The 20,104-nt window shown below is 31.7% G+C and overlaps 4 protein-coding genes across 4 annotated transcripts in view; all 4 read right to left on the bottom strand.

Annotated features, from left to right (window-relative positions):
• Positions 1–726: 726 nt before the first annotated feature.
• LOC101501364 (2-hydroxyisoflavanone dehydratase-like) lies at positions 727–1,992 on the bottom strand. The gene has a single exon (XM_004496703.4). The coding sequence runs from the start codon at positions 1,984–1,986 to the stop codon at positions 1,003–1,005; it is 984 nt and encodes a 327-aa protein (XP_004496760.1). The 5' UTR covers positions 1,987–1,992; the 3' UTR covers positions 727–1,002.
• A 299-nt stretch (positions 1,993–2,291) lies between these two features.
• On the bottom strand, positions 2,292–6,259 carry LOC101501682 (cysteine-rich receptor-like protein kinase 25). Its single transcript, XM_004496704.4, has 7 exons — positions 4,892–6,259; positions 4,349–4,489; positions 4,032–4,147; positions 3,739–3,949; positions 3,276–3,513; positions 2,885–3,035; positions 2,292–2,736 (listed from the first exon to the last, which is right to left on the bottom strand). The coding sequence occupies exons 1-7, from the start codon at positions 5,697–5,699 to the stop codon at positions 2,392–2,394; spliced, it is 2,010 nt and encodes a 669-aa protein (XP_004496761.1). The 5' UTR covers positions 5,700–6,259; the 3' UTR covers positions 2,292–2,391.
• A 797-nt stretch (positions 6,260–7,056) lies between these two features.
• Positions 7,057–11,133, bottom strand: LOC101501052 (uncharacterized). The gene is made up of 9 exons (XM_004496702.4): positions 10,958–11,133; positions 10,049–10,171; positions 9,769–9,885; positions 9,468–9,661; positions 9,279–9,384; positions 9,026–9,173; positions 8,798–8,934; positions 7,655–7,821; positions 7,057–7,565 (listed from the first exon to the last, which is right to left on the bottom strand). The coding sequence occupies exons 2-9, from the start codon at positions 10,107–10,109 to the stop codon at positions 7,272–7,274; spliced, it is 1,224 nt and encodes a 407-aa protein (XP_004496759.1). The 5' UTR covers positions 10,110–10,171; positions 10,958–11,133; the 3' UTR covers positions 7,057–7,271.
• A 4,802-nt stretch (positions 11,134–15,935) lies between these two features.
• Positions 15,936–20,104, bottom strand: part of LOC101500521 (ARM REPEAT PROTEIN INTERACTING WITH ABF2) — a 10,579-nt gene continuing 6,410 nt past the window's right edge. Inside the window, exons 10-19 of the mRNA XM_004496700.3 lie at positions 20,033–20,101; positions 19,776–19,835; positions 19,516–19,639; positions 19,263–19,402; positions 18,624–18,687; positions 18,419–18,498; positions 17,978–18,042; positions 17,759–17,876; positions 17,510–17,634; positions 15,936–16,536 (exon numbers count right to left, since the gene is read on the bottom strand). Of these exons, the coding sequence (XP_004496757.1) occupies positions 16,449–16,536; positions 17,510–17,634; positions 17,759–17,876; positions 17,978–18,042; positions 18,419–18,498; positions 18,624–18,687; positions 19,263–19,402; positions 19,516–19,639; positions 19,776–19,835; positions 20,033–20,101 (933 nt within the window). The 3' untranslated portion in view covers positions 15,936–16,448. The remainder of the gene's footprint in view (positions 16,537–17,509; positions 17,635–17,758; positions 17,877–17,977; positions 18,043–18,418; positions 18,499–18,623; positions 18,688–19,262; positions 19,403–19,515; positions 19,640–19,775; positions 19,836–20,032; positions 20,102–20,104) is intronic.

The raw sequence follows: 20,104 nt of genomic DNA, 5'->3' as shown, positions 1-20,104 counted from the left end.
CTCATAATTTCCATATACACATTCAACATCTCTCTTCATATCACATTACTCCATTTATTTCTATCTCTCTCAAGGAGTAGAATGAGTGTATAGATGTCATCATGATAGGGAGCACGACAACTTCCCCCATCATATCATTTTTTTAACAACTATGGAATGTGATTCTGCTTGTTGTTCTTGTAAAAATGATAAGACAGAAATATTGAAGATTTCAAGATAAGCAACTTTATTCTATTTGGGGAAAAATATAGGCCTTAAGCTTAGCTCTAAAAGGTTAATGTACCAAAAATGACTTGTGCATATCAAGTGATAAACACTATCAATGCAAAATTGAACAAAGTCTTACCAAAATATTCTTCTTTACACATACCATTTAATTCATGGTTACTTATAGTCTCAAGGAGTAACCAATTCAACAAACTAGCACAATGACTCAGCACAATTTTAACAAACTACACAACACACATGACTCATCCTAATAGAACTTATCAAGATCCTTCTTCTAGCTAAAAGCATGCAATGCAACCACACTCAGTAGACCTTATGGAACTTGCTGAATTAATTCATACAACAATTCAAGAAAAGAGCCAAAGATATCCTGTCAATTTAGAACAACCTTTGGATTTTTACACACATGATTGTGATCAAACTTGTTATTTTTCATCACTGTTATATATACTGTTAAATATAAATCCATCATATTATCTAAGAAAACAAAAGATCAAATGTGATAAAAACTTCATAACTATAATAAAGTGACATTTTTACACAACACACTTACTTAACTATGAGTACATCCTCACAAGAAAGCATTTATTATTAGTAAAACATAGAGAACAAAACCATTAAGCAATCTAAATCAGGACAACAGATAAAAGCAAAGACATGTTTTTACCCTGCAAGTATAAGTGCTCTGTGAGCCTTAAGACTTGCATTAGCTCTGGTGAATCCTTGAAATCCAACTCACATAAACTTTATGTTATAAAAAAGACATGTCTTAATTTACTCATGAAGAAAGGAAGCCAAACGTTTGATCAATTTCATACCATTCTCAGATTCAGGATGGAAAATATGATAAACATGATCTTCATCTTGTTGTTCAAAAAGTTCCAATTTTCCATTCCACCCACTTTTCTTCACAAGCTCATAATACCAAACACCTCTCTCCCTCAAACCATCTTCCCCAGCAACACACACAATCATTCTACAACAACCAATTCCATCCAAACTAGGTGCCCCTGGTCCCACAGGATTAACCATAGGATTATCAATTCCACCAGGTGCTGAAGGATACACCAATTTCCAAACCAAATAACACAAATCTTCCTCAGGACTTTTAACAGTTTCTAATCCAACAGGGTATGAACTATAGAAATAAGGGTGTTGTAAAATAGCTCCTAGTATTTTAACATCATAAGGCAAAGGTTCAATACCAGCACGCATAACAATGTTATGAACTATGTTACCACCAGCACTGTCACCACCAATGAAAACTCTGTTGAAATCACCATGGTTGATGAGCCATGGCTCTTCATTGATGGGTTTTTGATCTAGAGAAGAATTAGAAGCAACCCATTTGAGTGCATCCCAACAATCATGGTAACATGCAGGAAGAGAATGTTCAGGAGCAAGCCTGTATTCAACAGAAACAACAATGGAATTAGTTTTCGGAGCAAAGATGTTGAAGTGTTCATGGTAGAGTTTAGAGAAAGCAGATTCAAAGAAGAATCCACCGCCATGGAAGAAGACAAGGATGGGGAGTTTATGAGTGTGGGTATTGGGAAGGTAGAGACGAGCAGAGATGTTGGGATTGTGAGAGATGATGATGTCTTTCGATGAAACTTGTGAATTTGGATCATCGAGAACGGGTGGTACTATCGGTGCTTGTCGTGGACGTTCAACGGTGCCGTCGCTGAAGACAGTGATATAAGAAGGAATCTCTGAAACGATCTCTTTTGTTGTTGTAGAAGCCATTGATTCAATCATAGAACAAAACACACACACAGAAGACTAATTTGTTTTTTTGGAACATAATTTCCTCACCTTTGTTGACTTATAAAAGACATTATAAATTTCCATTTTCAGATTTCAATTCATTATAAATTTTTTAAAGTTTGTGATAGTGGATAATAATTAAATTTTTAATTTAAAATAGAGTTACAAACATATGGTCAAAAAGTCTTATCTTTAAAAGTCTTATTTGATTATTAAATTATTAAGATGGTCCACCTTACATACTCAAATAATGGTTAATATTCTCCAAATAATTATATTAATATTTTAGAGTAAAGTTAGACATTCAATTTATTTTTATTTTTGTCTGAAGATTTCATTGATACAGCAAAGAATTTGGTTGATATAATTCCAAGTTAAGTTTTGGTATACCAAGCACTATCGAGGGTACACGTGAGTAATTGATTCTTCATCAACAGAAGCTGTAACAGATTGGGTTTTAGTTGTAGACTTATCTGAATTCTCAAACTCTCTAGTTGGATAACTTTGTTGATCACTTTTGCTATTAATATAACCCGCAGGTTGTTTGGGTGCTTCAAGAGTAACAGATTGGCTACTTAGTAATAGAACTATTGTTTGCATGGATGGTCTTTCAACTGGATCTTCTTGAACACATGATAATCCAACATGGATGCATCTTCTCACTTCATCTCTTGAGTATGAATCTCTTAATGTTATGTCCAACAACTCCAATGCTGCCCCATCTTTCCATTTTTTCCAAGCCTGAATGGAAAAGAAATTTCGGTTGTTCAAATATGTAGTTAAGTGGCACATTTATATATTCGTTATCAATGTACCAAAAGTAATTCATTATATATGTAAACTGCAATAATCAATTAAATTGATGCTGTGTTTGACAAAATTCACTCACATAGCTCAACAGGTCCTCAGCATAGCCAGATTCACGGAAAGATGTGATCTTCTTTCCGGTTATTATCTCAAGAACAAGGACACCAAAGCTATACACATCTGTTTTGATAGAAAACTCTCCATGCATTGCATATTCCGGAGACATGTAACCACTGTATAATTAAAATAAATTTGAATAAATTATGGCAACATCAATGAAAAAATTTAGCCATTAATTTTGAAAGCAATAAAAAAGAGAGAGAGATTTGCGCTGATATATATACATGCAGACATTCTTATAATTTCAAGGAACAGATTAAATTTTACTTATAAATTGTTTACTTTTTTCCAAATTAAAGGATGAATAGTGGGGGACATTCAAACTAAGAAAATAGTACGGAAATGAAACTTACAATGTTCCAACAACTCTATTTGTGATTCCTCGAGTTTGATCAACACCAAAAATTCTTGCCATCCCAAAGTCTGAAATTTTAGGATTTAAATTCTCATCTAATAATATATTACTAGCTTTAAGATCACGATGTATGATTCTAAGTCGAGAGTCTTCGTGAAGATAAAGTATTCCTCGCGCAATTCCTTCTATTATCTTGTATCGTCTTAGCCAATTGATCTGATGTGATTTTTCAGAATCTGTATGTAATTATAAAATGAAAGAAGCTTCAGTTTATTAAAAAGAATTGGGTTTTAACATGTTTAGCTTTTGTTGGGAAGGTTCCAATAACTTAAGCCTAAAGGTATAGTTTGGAAAACCTTCAAAACTAAACAATTCAAGTAACAAACACTTTAATGCATACATACTTAATGATTGAATGCATTTAATCAAGAAGGTCACCAAACATATCTTAATGCACTGACCAAATAGAAAATAGTCCAAACTTTTATTGGGCATGAATTCATAAATGAGCATCTTTTCGTCACCATCCAAGCAAAACCCTAGAATCCTAACAAGATTTCTGTGCTGTAGTTTGGCTACCAAAACCACCTCATTCTTGAATTCTTCTATGCCTTGGCCAGAACTTCTTGACAGCCTCTTCACAGCAATCTCTTGTCCATTAAATAGCATACCCTAAAAAACACTATAAATTCAAAATCTTGAAGGAAAACATCTCAATATTCTGAAATGAAAAATTGTGCTTCAAATCCAATACCTTGTAAACCTCACCAAATCCTCCTTCCCCTAATTTATTCTCATTACTGAAGTTGTCCGTGGCTGCGGCGATGGTATCAAAATCAAATTGCAAGAATTCAACCCTAGAGATTTGAACTGCAAAAACAAAAAACCAATGAGTAAAGTAAACTCTAAAATATGTTAGCAGACTCAAGAATACTGCATAATTTGACTAAAACTTTCAAACAAAAAGAAAACATTCTATTATTTTGTACAAGTACTTCAATATCCATAAACAACTCATACTACAAGAAGGAAAAAAGAAGTAACAAAACAAAGCTATTTTTCAAAGCATACCACTTTCTTCAGTCACTGAATTGTAATTTTTTCTTTTCCCTTCAGATAGGATCCAGTAGACAAACAAGGTAAGCAGCAAAACAAGCCCAATTGGTGCTACAATTGCAACAATTATCAGTATAGAATTCTTGGATTTCTTTCCTGCATAAATAGAATCAACTCAAACTTAATCACCAACTAATCATAATTTTTATTGAATCATAAATGTCAACGATTGGAAGTAAACATGGTTTTAAAAAAGTTCCGCGATCAATGAGCTACAATATCCAGATCAAAACATCATAACACATAAATATAAAAGATGGTCCTCTTTGTAGAGGATTGTCAAAGAAAAGATACATAATTCGACATAAGTTTACTTTTTGATACACAGATAATAAAAAGTTTTACACTATTACCAAATCAAAATTTATAATTAATCATATGCAGGACTTTAAAAGTAGATATGATTAAAGTCAAACTTTTCAATGATCTAACAAATTCATTGACATGTTAAAAATCTTTACCAAACATTGTATATGAATTAAATTCATTTGAGAGTACCTTGTGAATTTGGCCTTGGTTCTTCAGGAGCAGGAGCATTCAACTCATGATAAAATGGATAAAACTCATACCTAATATTACAACTAGGAATAAGCACTCTTCCACCTTGTTTTCCATTACAGCAAGAGGGTAATTGTGTAGTTGCTATTGTAAGACATTTTTCACAACCTGACTTTGACAAATCAGGTGTACACTGTGCAAGTGTGTATAAAGTTTGGAAGCTAGAAAAATTTGCTTCTTTTGTTCCAAACTTATTGTCACTTCCACCGTTTGCCGCCTCAGCCGCCGCGGCGTTCATGGTGTCTGCTAACAGTTGCATGAACCTGCTCTGCTCCATTACACTTCCAGTGTTCATGAGATCAAAAACAGGAACTTCAGAAGCTTCATTTAAGAAAGAAACGTTTGAGTAACGTATCATGCATTCAGCTAACCAAACAACTGATTCTTTTCCATTAGGACAGTGTTGAAGGATTTCTTTTGATGCTATGGAAACACAGTCTTTGCATTCGTTTGGTTTGAGATCTCCACGGCAGAGGAAAGCGCCGTATACGGTGTTTTCGGGGTTGTTAGTGGTGGTGGTGTAGTAAAAGCCGTTTTTGTTGGTGGAATTGGATGAAAGGAGAGAAAGAAGTTTGTTGAGGCTTGTTTGGTAGGTAGTGTTTGGAGAAAAAGTGTTTTTACTTGGACAGTAACTCTGGATGAAGGTTTGGTCTGTTGCTGCTTGAGTTGTTGTTATAATTAGTGCAAAGGAAAGAATAACATAGGTGGTAGAGGATTTGAAGTGCTGCATTTGTTTTAGATGGATCATGTTTTGGTTATGTTGTTAAGTTACATAGTTCTATTGTGTTGTTTGATTTTGCTTTTTATGATTTTATTTTTGCGTGTGAGTTGGTGTAAGTGATTGAATGAGTTTGTGGAGTGTGTAGTATACTGCATAGAAACTAGAAAGTAATTGTGCACTTAAAAGAATTCGGACTTGAAATGGAAGATGGCCTTTACCTCCTCCTAAGGGTTGACGCAAAAGTCTTTGGGATGAGTCTAGGACAACGACGACTACATCTTTTTTTCCTTAAAAAGAATAAGATTAGTGTCTATTACTCGACCAGTCATTGACTCAGGTCTTTAAAGTTAAACTTGATATTGCATCAACTCCCCTGAGTACTTATCCTATGTTTAGTTTTATGGTGGGATTGAGAAAAATATAGATTTACTATAATTTTGTCAATTTCATCATAAAATTAAATATATTTTTAGCGAGTCATCGAATTATTAGCAGTATTAATGTTGTTTATGTTGCATAAATATTCATCGTTTGTAATTGATATCTTAATTAAAAAAAAAAAGATTGTCCTTTTAACTCATGTTATAAGATCAGATTATCACAATTTGACTCTAAATCAATGTAATTCATTTGTAGTAGTAAAAAATTGTATAATCCTCTCTCTTTCAAAAATAAAATAAAATATATATATATATATTTGAACTATATTTAATCAACATAAAATGTATTTTTTTTATTATATTTTGTTACAGATTAGATTCCTCTTTTCTTATAACATTTTTCCACACTTTTTTTTACCTTGCTAACCATGAAACTTCCTTGTAGATCGCCTCCTCCACCTCTGTAGCATGCTATCTCCTCCAAGGTGTTACGGAATGAGGCCATGTTCACACTTCATACATCTTCCACTATTTATTGATTGAATTGACTGACTTAAAGATTGGAAGGTCCTTCAAGGCAACAAAGTTATTGGTTCCAAGGTTGAAAATACTACCAATAGAAAAAGTAAAGAGTAAGGCTGTGTACATGAAAAGATTAAAAAAAAAAAAAAAATAGTTGATGTTGATTTTAAGTGTGTGTTTGGCCGGTGCGGGAGAGAAGATTCGGAAGTTTTTGTGTTTGATTCATTAAAATTCCTCCTCTTCCCTCCCATCTATTGAACCTAACAGATCCCAAAAGTAAAAATGCATGCTACGTATACATATGTCAAATGCTCTGGTGGCTGTAAGTTTTGAAGTAGCACACAAAATTTCCACCTTTTTTGTCTTAACCTTTTACTTCTCAAGAAATATAGACCATAATAAATTTAGAGTTCAACGGAAAGATAAGTAAAACATTTTCAATAATTATTCCAACCAGAGTCCAAACTCGATACTCAAGATCGTGTAGCCAACAAAATTTCTGTTATAAACATTCCAATGCGTTTTATATTATCAGCAAATATTCAAAAAGTGTAAGCCTTAGAACAACAACACGTCATCATCTCCGTGATTAGACTTAAATTGTGTATGCATGCGTGTACACATATTGAAAGTATTAAGTCAACTAATTAACAATTTGGGGGCAATGTCAACTAGACCACAGCAACCGATGTTAAACTCAATCCTCCTTTCCCCGGTGAATGTCAACTAGATATCTATTTAAACTCTTCCCAAATGTATTTGTCGAGAATGACTCAACAACATGCCTCCTAGCTTCTCTGCCCATTTCTTCGGCTCCATGTGGATCATTTATGAAGTTAGCCATTGCTGAGGAAAACTCTTGCGGTGTAGGATCGCAAAGGAAGCCTGTTACACCATTTTTTATCGATTCCACAGGGCCACCACTATTACACGCAATTACAGGTTTATAAGCCGCCATTGCCTCCAAAGGAACAATGCCAAAGTGCTCGTCCTGTATCAAGTTTCTTTATGTAAAAATTCTGTTTCTGCATTCAAGTTCTATCAATCTTTAACAATCATAATTAACAAGGTTTTGCATACCTCTGGTGTGTAAAGGACACACAGGCATTCTGAAAGAAGAGCATTCCTTTCACCTGTAGAGCAAGATGTGATGAATTTTATTTTATCAGAGACTCCTTCCTTTTCAGCTAAATCTTTTAGCTCTTCTAGGTACTCCACATTCTCCTTCAACCGTTTATCAAAGCCACCTGGAAAAATTTACGACAATATATTTTTGTACTCTCAAATTGCACATGTATACAAATGCTTCAAAATGAAATAATTGAGAAAAGTATTGGTGATACAAACATAGGACTGAGCTATTCTGCTAGAAAATAGTACATTTATAAACTAAGTACAGAACATCAGAAGAAAGACCAATATAACTAACATAACACTCCAAGAGGATTAATAAATTTAATGGTCTCTACTGTCATACAAGCACTGCCAATTCTTTAAAAAATATTAAGTCTTATCCATTAGTTGGGGTCAACTACCACCAAATTTTAACCTATTTAAATTTTTAGATTAATGGATCGCCAGAGTTCAAAACTGAAACTCATTGCAATAAATTGGGACAATCTTAAAGGCACGTAATAAAATATCATCAGTTTAAAAGACACGGAAGATTTTCTTGAATATTGATTGATCCTTCTGCAAACTAACCCAAACTTGCACAAGTGATAACCAATTCCAAAGGACTTGTATCTACATCAAATGATCTACATCGCCATGTGATCGTTATAAGATGAAATTCCTTAACAAGATATCTTCATGACAAGGTCGGTAACCTTGTCAAAACTATGCACTAACAGAATGGAACTTAAAAGTCTAATGAATGAACTTCCACCGAATGATGCACCTTCAATGTTAATTATGAAAAGGTTCAAAGGAAAACACAAAATTCCAGCTAATGCACTAGAAAAAGAAAATTTTGCAAAACATAAAAGTCTCTTGAAATTATTGGATTTGGAAGGGAATAGGAGGACTGTGAAACTTAACTATAAACCCAATATAACTTTTATTTACATTAATAGATTATATCTTGAAGACATCACCGTATCAAACACGGTCTGAGGCACAAACATCAAGATAGATATTTTCATGACAATTTATAATGCACATATGTCACCATAATATCTATAAATGTTATGACATACAAAGCCATAAGCAAAACATGCTCACCTGCAATAGTCAAAGAAGCATTAGTAATATCTTGTTGCTTAAGAACTCTGTTGGGCGAGTAAAGCATGGCAAAAGCTGAAATTGCTAACTGTATGTTCTTCTTCCTTTCAAAGCGGTTAATGGAAAGAAAATTTAGCCTACAACAGAAGCAACAACACAAAATTATGATTCTATAAATAAATATTATACAAAATGGTTATAAGAATAAGCTACATGAAACTCATTTACTTAGAGGAAGTGGGTTCATTGAACTGATCCACGTTAACTGCTGGGTATAGGACAGCTGGTCGAATTCCTTTAGCATCTAGATGCTTAAAAGTATTTGCAAAAGTAGATGCAGTGAAGTTGCTATTAACAAGTATCAAATCAGCCGTTCCTACAGTTTGACAATGCTCAATAAGATGCATGATTCAGTATATACATGAGAAGATAAATTTGGAGGTTAAAAGAAAAAAAATAGAACAGCAAAATGAAATCAAACCAGTTGTTATTTCTTCTACATAGTCTATGGGTTTTCTATACATCCTCCTGATGAAAGTTGAATGTTGAGCCAGCAACAAGTCTGGAAAATGACAGTAGAATACAACCTACCAAGAAAATGAACTAACTAAGATAAATTCAAGATACAAAGCTTGAATACGCCTGCACACACACACACATATTTTGCTACCTTTGTTGACCTTTTAAGTTTCAAGATGGGGATAACCACAGAGACCTGATCTGCCAGTATTACATCAAACGAGGGCCACATAAAAAGAACACAGAAAGCAACAAATAGGCACCGAAGGTATGCACACAATGCATGAAGACGGTAGAATATATGACGGGGAAGAAATGAACCATAGACGGTAACTGGAAAGGTACCTGAGATCATTACAAGTCAAACTATATCTTAGTGGCAATGTAATTTGACTAATTTCTCGATTAAAAGAAAAAACAAATGTGACACACAGATACAGAGATATACTCACCAGCAATGGTTTCCTCAAAGCATCTATTTTTATCATGATGTGCAGTAAAAATATGAACTTTATGACCATGAGATGCAAGTTCAACAGCTGCATCCACGATCAATCTTTCAGCTCCGCCTACAAAACAATTACAAGGCTATGGGAGTCAACAAAGGTACTTCAAAAAAATCTACAAAATAAAATTGTAAAATATAGTTTATTTGAATCAATCTAAAAAATATCAAATTAATGGAAATCCAACCCAAATTGTTGATTTTTGTATGGGGACAACAGTCATTACCTATGCCAAGATCTGGATGAATTATAGCAATGTTCATCTTTGTGTTTGTTCCCTCTGCCATATTGAGTAAGAAGCGGAAATTTAAGATGAAAATGAAAGTTGCAGAAATTCACCTGAGGATGCCTGCAACCATAGGGTGGTGTCATCACACTTTTGTTAGTATCAAAGTTCAAAAAATGGTTTAAAACTGTTGGCTTTAAGTATCTACAGACTAACATGATATACATCAATGTCAAAGACAAGGCACAACATCCATGTACCATCTTGAAGTATAACTATGACACTTCATAATTCCCAACATGATCAATAAAAACAGTACAACTCCTAGGCAATATTTTCATTGGCGCCGCTATAGCGCCATTGTGGAGCAGAAAGCCGATGACGCAGCTGTCCATGGCTACGACAGTTGCTAAAAGCTTCCCGAAAAGAAACCTTGTTCAATTAACCATTTTTTTAATTTAAATTTGGATGTTTAGTTAGTCTAAGCCTCGATGCTTAAAAAATTTGTTTGTTTTCTTGACTTTTTTTTGGTATTTTACTTCAATGTTTTGTTTAAAACCTATGAGTTTTTATTGTTATTTATGAATATTGATTAGTGAGCACATTCCTTTGTTTAATCTTCTATATAATCAGAATTACAATAAATGAAAAATTTGAGAACAATTTGTTTAACACTTTCGAAAGGAGATATTTGGCCATCTTATGAAACAACAATATTTACACAAGTCTGGGATCAAACCCTGTTTCTAGCTATGTTGTGAATCGCGGCGCTTTAGGGTGGAATCGCGGTACAGCGTCGAACTCTGCTGCGTGCAATTGCCTGGCGGCTATCGCATCCGCAAATCTATTTGCGCGTACCCTTGAAGGTGAGGGGAAGGAAAATGTGAAAATAAAATGAAAAGTGAAAACCTGAACGATTTTTTCCCTGTTTCTGGCTGCCGACGACCAACTCCGCCGGCGTTTTCCGGCCAGCTTTTTTGTTTATACGGTGGGTTGAGTAATTGAGTTCGCAGGACTCCAACTTGCTTCTGATACAAAAGGACAATGTAGTATTTTTAATCTTACGGGAGAACATATTTTTTTTTTCAAACAAATAAATGCTAGTAATTAAAACCAAAGTAAATATTCAATTTTTTTCTCTGACTTTGTTAAATTATATTAATTTATTTTTTTCTTTTGTCGACTTGACAAAATAGTCTCTGACTTTCTTAACCGTACAATTTATTTTTTTAAGGTTTAGAGTTTTTTAATGTTTTTTTGTGTGTAGAATGATTATTGAGGTATCAGTAATATTATTCAGCGGTGCATGTTTGATTATTTTGAATGTATTAAAAACATTTTAAAAATAAAATATTATTTTTTCAATAAATTATCTCTATCTCATCCACCATTGTTTACTATTTCAGTCTTTTTGTTTATGAATTCTAAGGAAGAATTTTTTCAATAAATATGTGGCAAATATAATTTAAAATTTAGTACAAAAAAATACAATTTTATCTTTCAAGCAAATTTTCCATTACAAATAATTAGATTGTGTCGATAAAAGGGCCAAAAATATTATTGAAAAAAAATATAAGAATAATCATAATTAAATTGATTTTGTTGATAAAAGATCTTTCTAAAATAAAAATATATCTTTTGTAAAAAAATGTTACAAATAAGCCCTTGAATAACATAAAAGTGGTTGAAGGGTGAATGTGTCAGTTAAAATAGCATAGCATATCATATAAACTATCAGTTCATATAACAAAGCTTCTTTACTAAATACATCTAATTTTATTTAACAAATATATATATATATATATATATATATATATAATATTATGTCTTTAGAATTGATTTAATAAATTAAATAAATAAATTTTTAACAGATAAATGCTACCAAACAAACATATAATTAATCCATTAACTTACATTCAAAATATTCAACAACTAACTTAAATAACTACATTAATAATCATTACATTCAAAACTTATACAGTTAGCCTATCAATACATAATACAATAACAACATCATCAAAAACCACGTGACACTAAGATAATATTTTTGTTGGTTTTATTCTAACATCGCTGCATCAAATTTGTTCATAATGTTCACCAAAACTTCTTTTAGTCGAGTTTGTTCTTCTATTACAACTTCAACTTTGTTCATAAGCTTCAACATAAGCTAATTGTGTTCTTTCCATAATCTTTGATGATTGTCTTTGTGATATTATTAATCGATTAATCTTGACTATAAGTTCACTTTCAATTTTTAATACTTCATTTTTATTTTCAACATCACCAACCCCTTTAGGAACAACAAACCTCTTTCTGAAACATAATAACTCAAATCATCAATGGAAGAAGAAACTATAATAGATGATATAAATCATAACAATGAAAGAATCAAAACAAAGTAATTTAAGTTTTTTTTGAGTAAAATCCCTCGAACAAAACAAAACAAAGAGATTAAAAAATTTACATTTGAACATTACCTTTTAAATCAAACAACCAAAAAAAGATTGGATTTACATATGTCTTTGAAATCATTATCACATATTTCCTCACACATAATACAAAAAGGAATTAGACAGTTTTCTTCCATACAAAAAAATTGAAAACTATTTTAGAATTTTGACAAAATGAAGAATTAAATTCACATAACTTTTCTATACAAAATAATTACAAACTATTTTTAAAATTTTGACAAAATAAAGAATTAGATTCATATAACTTAACAAAGTCAGAATTCAAATTAAGTATTTATTCAAAAACAAAAATAGTTAAAAGGAAATAGATTGAATGTTTTGATTGATGACAAATGGAAAATAAAAAATATTATAATAGTTATTTTTTAAAAAAAAGAAAAGAAAGTAAAATCTCTTTGAAAGTTTTTTTAATCACCCTCGCTTTTATGAAATTTGGAGGAGAGTAAATAGGCTCAACATAACTAGATATTTGCTTAAACTATCTCTTATTATTTTTTGAACCAAGCATACTATCTCCACTTTGTTGTACGAAACAAATTTTCTATCTCATTTATTTATTTTTTAAATCTTAAATTTAAGCGTGTAGTTTTACTTTTTGATATGAAAAGAAATTTAAATATAGACTTGTAATTGTTATAATAATAATAATAATAATAATAATAATAATAATAATAATAATAATAATAATAATAAAGATATATATATATAACAAAATTTAAAATAAATATAATACCCTTAATTTGTTTTTTCTGATTTAACTGTAGTTTTGAGTCATCTATTTTCATTAATCCCTCAATTTTAAAAGTCAATAATTTTAATATCAAAATTTTTAATTAAGAAAAAGACGATTTAACACATTTTAAATGGTGTGTCATACAATGTAATGATATAGAAGATGCATTAATTTTTTATAAGTCGCTAAATCAATTATAAAAATAAAAAAAATTAAAGTTGAAATTTAAATTTTTTTATAGAGTTTTATCGAGATTTTATAAGTATTAATCATTCTATATTATCATATCATATGTCATGTTATTTAAAACATGTCACATTATTTTTTTTTTTAAGTTAAAAAATCAAAATGAGAGACTAAAAATGTCAAATTTTAAAATAAAAAGTCTAATTTTGTAAATTGATAAAACTAAAAAAATTAAAACTACAATTAAGATTTTTTTTATAGTGGGTTGTGAGTTGCTTACTTTCAATATGACTACAAGCATTTACTTAAAAAAATCACTATATTTTTTTATATAGAAAATCATTTTTATTTAAATACTGACGTGAGAATAATACAATCAAATTAATTATGGATTAAGATATTCACCATCAATATTTTGAAATCAACAATAAAATAAATGACACGTTAATGATACACATAAATATTTCATAAGTCAATAAAAAACTACCTAATCAAAAACTTAATTTCAACAACTAAACTGATTTTTTCCACATATGATCAATTGTAAAAAATAATGCAAGATACACATTCTTTAATCTTATTCATTTTAAGAAGAAACAAATAATAATTTGTTGGTGTTCACTCATATCGATTATAGGTAGCTTCTGACACGATCAATTCAACCACGTGTTGGTAAATCATTTGTAAGACTGGGAGAACGTTGAATTTAGTAACAATTTTTGTCCTTTACTCAAAATAAGATACCGACTAAACAAGTCATTCTCAAACATTGAGATTCGACTTTCACATTTATTTATAACTTTCGCTTTTGAGGTAGAAAAATATCCTATTGAATTTTTTACGATAATGACTAAGTATAATCCCAATAAACACGAGAAATGTAAACTTGAAACAAAGTAAGACGTTGTAACGAAATGAGAAACATTAACGCCGCACTATGGCAATAAACAACCTAGCATGGCACATGAACGACGAAATCACGAAACAAAATGAGAAAATAAACACATTATATATGTGGGAAAAAAACTTATTTTAATGAAAATAAATAATAAAATAATTTACATAAGTAATTTTAAACTATAAAATAAAGCAAGTCATCCTTCTAAAAGATAGGGCCGACACAAAACACAGAAAGACTTAAGTCGAATTTAAATATAAAACCTTATAAAGTCTATAATAATATTTTGATAAAATTATTTAAAAAATGATAAAAACTATTTTTTTTAAAATAATTTATTAAATCATTTAAATATGAGATCTAAGATATATTTAGTTTGAAATAATAGAAAATAAAAACGGAATTTTAATTAAGTTTTGAATCGTTTATAAATAATTTTGATTTCATTCCCTTCAAACTCTTCGAAAATAAAAAGTGAGTAAAAAGTAGAAGAAATTTAACTATCTTCACCTCTTAAAAACTGAACTAATCAAACATTTTGTTTTAGTTACAAACAAATATCTTTTAAGATATCACTTTTTGACCCCCAAAAAAAAAGTTAACTTTTCCTCTGCTTTGATTCCCTTCAACCAAATGAAGCTAAGTGTCTCTTGCAAGCATATATCGATTGGTGTAAACTTCCGAAAATCAATTTGCAATTCAAGCAGTGTTTGACTACATATTATATGCAGTTGTAAGTGATGATGATAATATAAGTTTCTTTTGGTTTGGTCCAAGTAAGTTTTTCTATTCCCCCTTCAAAGTCAGAAACCATTGTTTAAATCGTTGACACTGCTAATTACAGCAGTAGGATGAAGGCTCACAACAGTATCTTAAATGCAACCACTGGCTCATATGCATCCATAGGGTCAGATGCAATAGCTTAATCTCCAATCAAAATAATAGTTACCAAATGGTCCGTTCAGGTTTCTGGTTTAGAGGATCTACATCAAAACACACTTCTGGTTGTTATTCCTTTTACATTTTAGAATTACTACTACAATTGAAATTCAATGACTGATATGATTTGTTAGCTTAGCCATTAATTTCATAACAACGTCTTTAACTAGTTGAATTTTTAAAGGATCAATTTCAATTTATTTGTAATACCTTTTTTAGATCAAACATAACCTCAAGGAAAATTTGACTTTCTATGATAATATCATGCTTAAACTCTAATTTACAATAAAGCTTTTAAATATGTAAAAAAATTATACAGCCCAATATATTCATATTATTGAAAAAGTTGGCAAGTATATAATTGACATAGTATACAAAATTTACTGTAATAGTTCTAAAAAAATAATGCATATCTATTATGAATCTATCATAATAAATCAAAATTATGAATCTATCATAATAGATCAAACATCAATCTGATTGACTTAAAATATTTTTTAGAATTAGAAGATGTGAAACCTGACTATCTTAACTTTTATTTTATCTATTTTATTTTTTTTTTTTAAAATCTTAGCCCAACCTAACTGTGCCATATACAGCTATGAGACACACCAAACGATTCCCACCGTAAGTTATGAGAACAAATAAAGGTCAATAGAATTGGGGAATTGACACCATCAGCATGCCTTAGGCATACGAGTATTTAAATTAAGTATTTGCTACAGTAATTTACAACAGTTCCATGATGTAACAGATGACAGGACTTAACGGCCTGACATAAATTACCCAGCAGTCTAATTGTCATATATACATTGGGGAAACAATATTTTACATCTATGATCATAAACTCAACAATCGTAATCTCTTGAGTGTACAAATCATGAGGAATAGAACCATCACAATATTGCATACCAAAAAACAATGTTCGTGAAGGCCATATATTTGCTATATCTATGATATGACGCTACAGACAGAAAAGGACTTGCACTGCATCAAAGAAAAGGTGAAAAATAGAAAGAGAACATACATTACTCTGGTATAAGATATTTCCTTTAGTCAACCTGTATACCATAATAAAGGACACCCCTTTCCTGATTCAACACAGGAATAACATCTACACTCTGTACATCACAATCTGTTAGAGGTCAAGAATAGAATGGTCGTACATTACAGTCAGCTGTTATGGGAGTTGCCATTGGTAAGAGCTTTAACAAAGTACTTGCGAATCTCTGGTATTATACGCTGAATCAGAAGAGGGTGTCTGCAAACAATTGGTGCCACAAAAAAGCAGAAGAATTAAGACAGAAACAACACTAATAAATGTGAATTTGAATTGTCATCATGATTTAAGCCCAAGAGCATTCTAAATAAACTGTACATTAAGCAACCTGCTGAAACGCAACCATAGTTTATTTCAAACCAAAAGGTTGGCTTCTACAGTTACAAAACCCAACTATAACAAAGTTTAGCATCCCTTTGAATGAACTTTGTCGAAAGCAAGCAGAAGGAAGAACATAACATAACAAGCCAACGGAAAGAAAAGGAAGCAATATGCAAACTATATATTGAGCACACGTCACAATATATCCCTCCTCGCACACACAAAAAAAAAAAAACTACTATAAATAAATCAGTACCTACTATAAAAAAACCAGTACATGGTGGTACTGATTAAGTAGATATTGGAAAATAGAAAACAAATACAGCACATCCTTCAAATTAGTCTTTGTTAAAAACACCAAAATACATCCATGCTTTATAAACCATACTTACACTCACCACATCAAAAGATATTACTGGAAAAAAACTTCTCCACCCTTTCCCGACCAAAACACCTCACTTATCACAAATAAGTAGTTTTAGAGCGTGTTTGGATGGAGGGTTTTAGAAGTGAGAGGAGGACTTATTTTTCTTTTTTAAATAAGGGAAATGATAAAATGATTTTAAAAATGAATTAAGTATGATTGAAATGTTATATGATCATTTATCATCTTACTCTTTCAAAAAAAATTAAAATCTCAAATATATACCAAAATATAGATTTGGCCCTCCAAAACCTAACTTACAAACATACCCTTAATAATTATGATTTAGACACCTAACTGAATTTCTTTTAGGTCAAGAAAACGAGTCACCAAAACTACAAAGAACATTTAGAGACAACACTACTAAACAAGGTGCCAAATTATTAGACCAGTATAACCAACATAAAACTGAGGGAACCAGATCAATACCCTGGCCTTGTGCTCAGCTTATCAAAGTGCTCCAAGATAAAAAGAATGCATGTATGCCTCAATGATATTGCGTTGAAGGCTTCTGAAAGCTCATACATACTTGACACATTCTCTAGTAATATATCCTGCGACAAGAACATCAGGTCATGAGGCCCCCATTTTGCACACACAGAGAGATGTATAGCAAGAGTTATTTTTATGAGAAAGGGGAAGTAAATATTGTCCTGTCAATCAATTTTCCTAGCTCACCTGTGCAATCGTGTACTCACAGAGTCTCTTTAGTCCTTCTAAAAGATATTGATCAGCTGCTCGCAGAAGATCTTGAGCAATATCTGAAGTGACATCAACTGATCCAGTATATATAAATCTGGACAAAAGATCAAATAAACAATAAGATATATTATCCACAAACTATTAGAAGCTTCGCATTAAAACTTTTAAAAAACATGACGGCAGAATTTATTAAACCTCATCATCAACTCAAAAACTTCCCATCTAATATTTGGGATCTCTATGTCCCTTGCATCCTTCTCCTGTCATACAAATGCAATAAAACACATTCGTATCAGTGACATAAATCAATCATTTTCTGCTTTGAATTAAAATACAAATTTTGGTGGTTATACACTTAAATTCAAATTCACCATTCAAGTATTCATCTCAACCACCAAGTTTCGAGTAAAAGTTGTCAGGAGGTTGGAAGAGCATGAAAATCAAAACATCAGATAAAGTAATGCGGCTCAAATGCTCAATAAAACAAGTGAAATCAATAATGGAGTTTTCTTGTCTTGGACTACACTTTTCTAATAATAAAAAAAAAGTTGCTTCTTGTGGTATCCTTATTTCTTGGAGGAGCTTCTTTAGAGGGGAGGGAAAATATGATTGGTGTGGAGCTCCATATATACTCACCCGATAACCACCATCAAACATTGCACGAAATGCATCTGAAGATGCAAGTAGACAAATTCTATGAGCATAAAAACGTTTGCCTGCAACAAAGAAAAGAGATTGCTCAGTTAACCGCAGATGTCAACTAAAGCTGCAATAACATATTTAACAGAAAGAAATTATGCAACAGTTTTAAGAATGAAACAATGTAGACAAAAAGGATCACCTTCAACCAAAAATGTGACATCGGACAATGTAGCACTGTTTACATACTGCTCTCCTAAGTAAACCTGCAAGAAGAATAGTCTATGATCATTGATAATCCAGCTTTCAGAAACACCTTACAACACAATTACTAAGAAAGAGTAAAGCGGGAGCTCAGCACCCAGATTCTTATGCAGGTGCAATGCATGGAAAACAACAAGACATTGTTCAGATTAACTTCTGGTTATTAGATCATCAGATGCTCATTTTTAAATGGATCATATATTTATGACTAGACACTGTCACTCATATTCACATAAACTTAAAATGTCGGCACAATAGTTGACAAATATCATACACAAATAATGATCACTGCCTTTGTGGATAATATATTTAAACAATACATGCAAAAAGCCTCACTCCTTAACATTTTGAATGTGTGTATTGAAAGATCTTAGCAGTGCAAAAAGGATCAACATAAAACAAAGGATACAACATTGTCCTATGTCAAAATTAAAACGAAAAAAGAAAAAACCAACAATGTCGAATACATGAAGGCTGAAATCTATTTGACATCATAAAGAGCACTTCTCTTTTACATTAAAAATATAAACAGAGATATTGTGAGAATTGAGAACAATCCAACTGGATTTAAGCCTACCTGTGGTGTTGGAGAAGGAGGAGCAGCATCCACAGGAGACAAAGTCGAGACTTTATTTGCCAACTTGCATAAAGCCACAGCACCATCAAGTTGCTGCTTGGAGCTAGATGAGCCAAGGAGCCCAATAAGCAACTCAAGACCTACATGGGCAAATGCTTAACTTTGAAATGGAACAAACACAAAAAGGAATTTATACAACAAGAAACAACAATAACCATCCCGTAAAAGTCTTTTACTAAGAAGATGCATTTACCATGGTGTTCAATGAAAATTCTTCTTTGATCATCTGCAGAACAAAGATGTGCAAGAACCAAAGCAATTCGCCTTTGAAAACCCCTTTCTGAAACTCGCATGAGATATAACAGATGGTTCAGCACCTACAAGAAGAAAATTGAGACATTACAAGTTTAAACACAACAACATATATAGAACGGGTAATTGATATACTAGTTGCACTTTCATCAAATGCTCGTCACAACAAAATGCAGAAATAAAGTTAGTATGACTTCATACACGACCGTGAATCTTCTCCTCTAATCTTTTCAATGTCTTGGCAACACAATCCTTTGTTGCCTGCAATAGAAAACATATCCAAATATGTCAATATAGATCCAAGAATAATCTATTTTCCCCCGATCCCTAATGACTAATGTTACGATTAATCACATGCAATCATGAACTATTTTAATTCCCTTATGTATAGGAATCCAAGTACAAAGGTTGATACCCTAAAATCAAAGCTAAAAGTAGGGGTTAAAGAGAAAACTTACTTGAACAATAAACTCTCCTTCTTGTAGTCTCTGAACTCCACCTACCCTAATGAAATCAGACACATTATCCTG

Source organism: Cicer arietinum, chromosome 4 (assembly GCF_000331145.2).
Source record: "Cicer arietinum cultivar CDC Frontier isolate Library 1 chromosome 4, Cicar.CDCFrontier_v2.0, whole genome shotgun sequence".
In the NCBI taxonomy this organism is placed as follows: domain Eukaryota; kingdom Viridiplantae; phylum Streptophyta; class Magnoliopsida; order Fabales; family Fabaceae; genus Cicer; species Cicer arietinum.
Note: the sequence above shows the minus strand (reverse complement) of the source record. Positions and strands in the feature narration are given on the sequence as shown.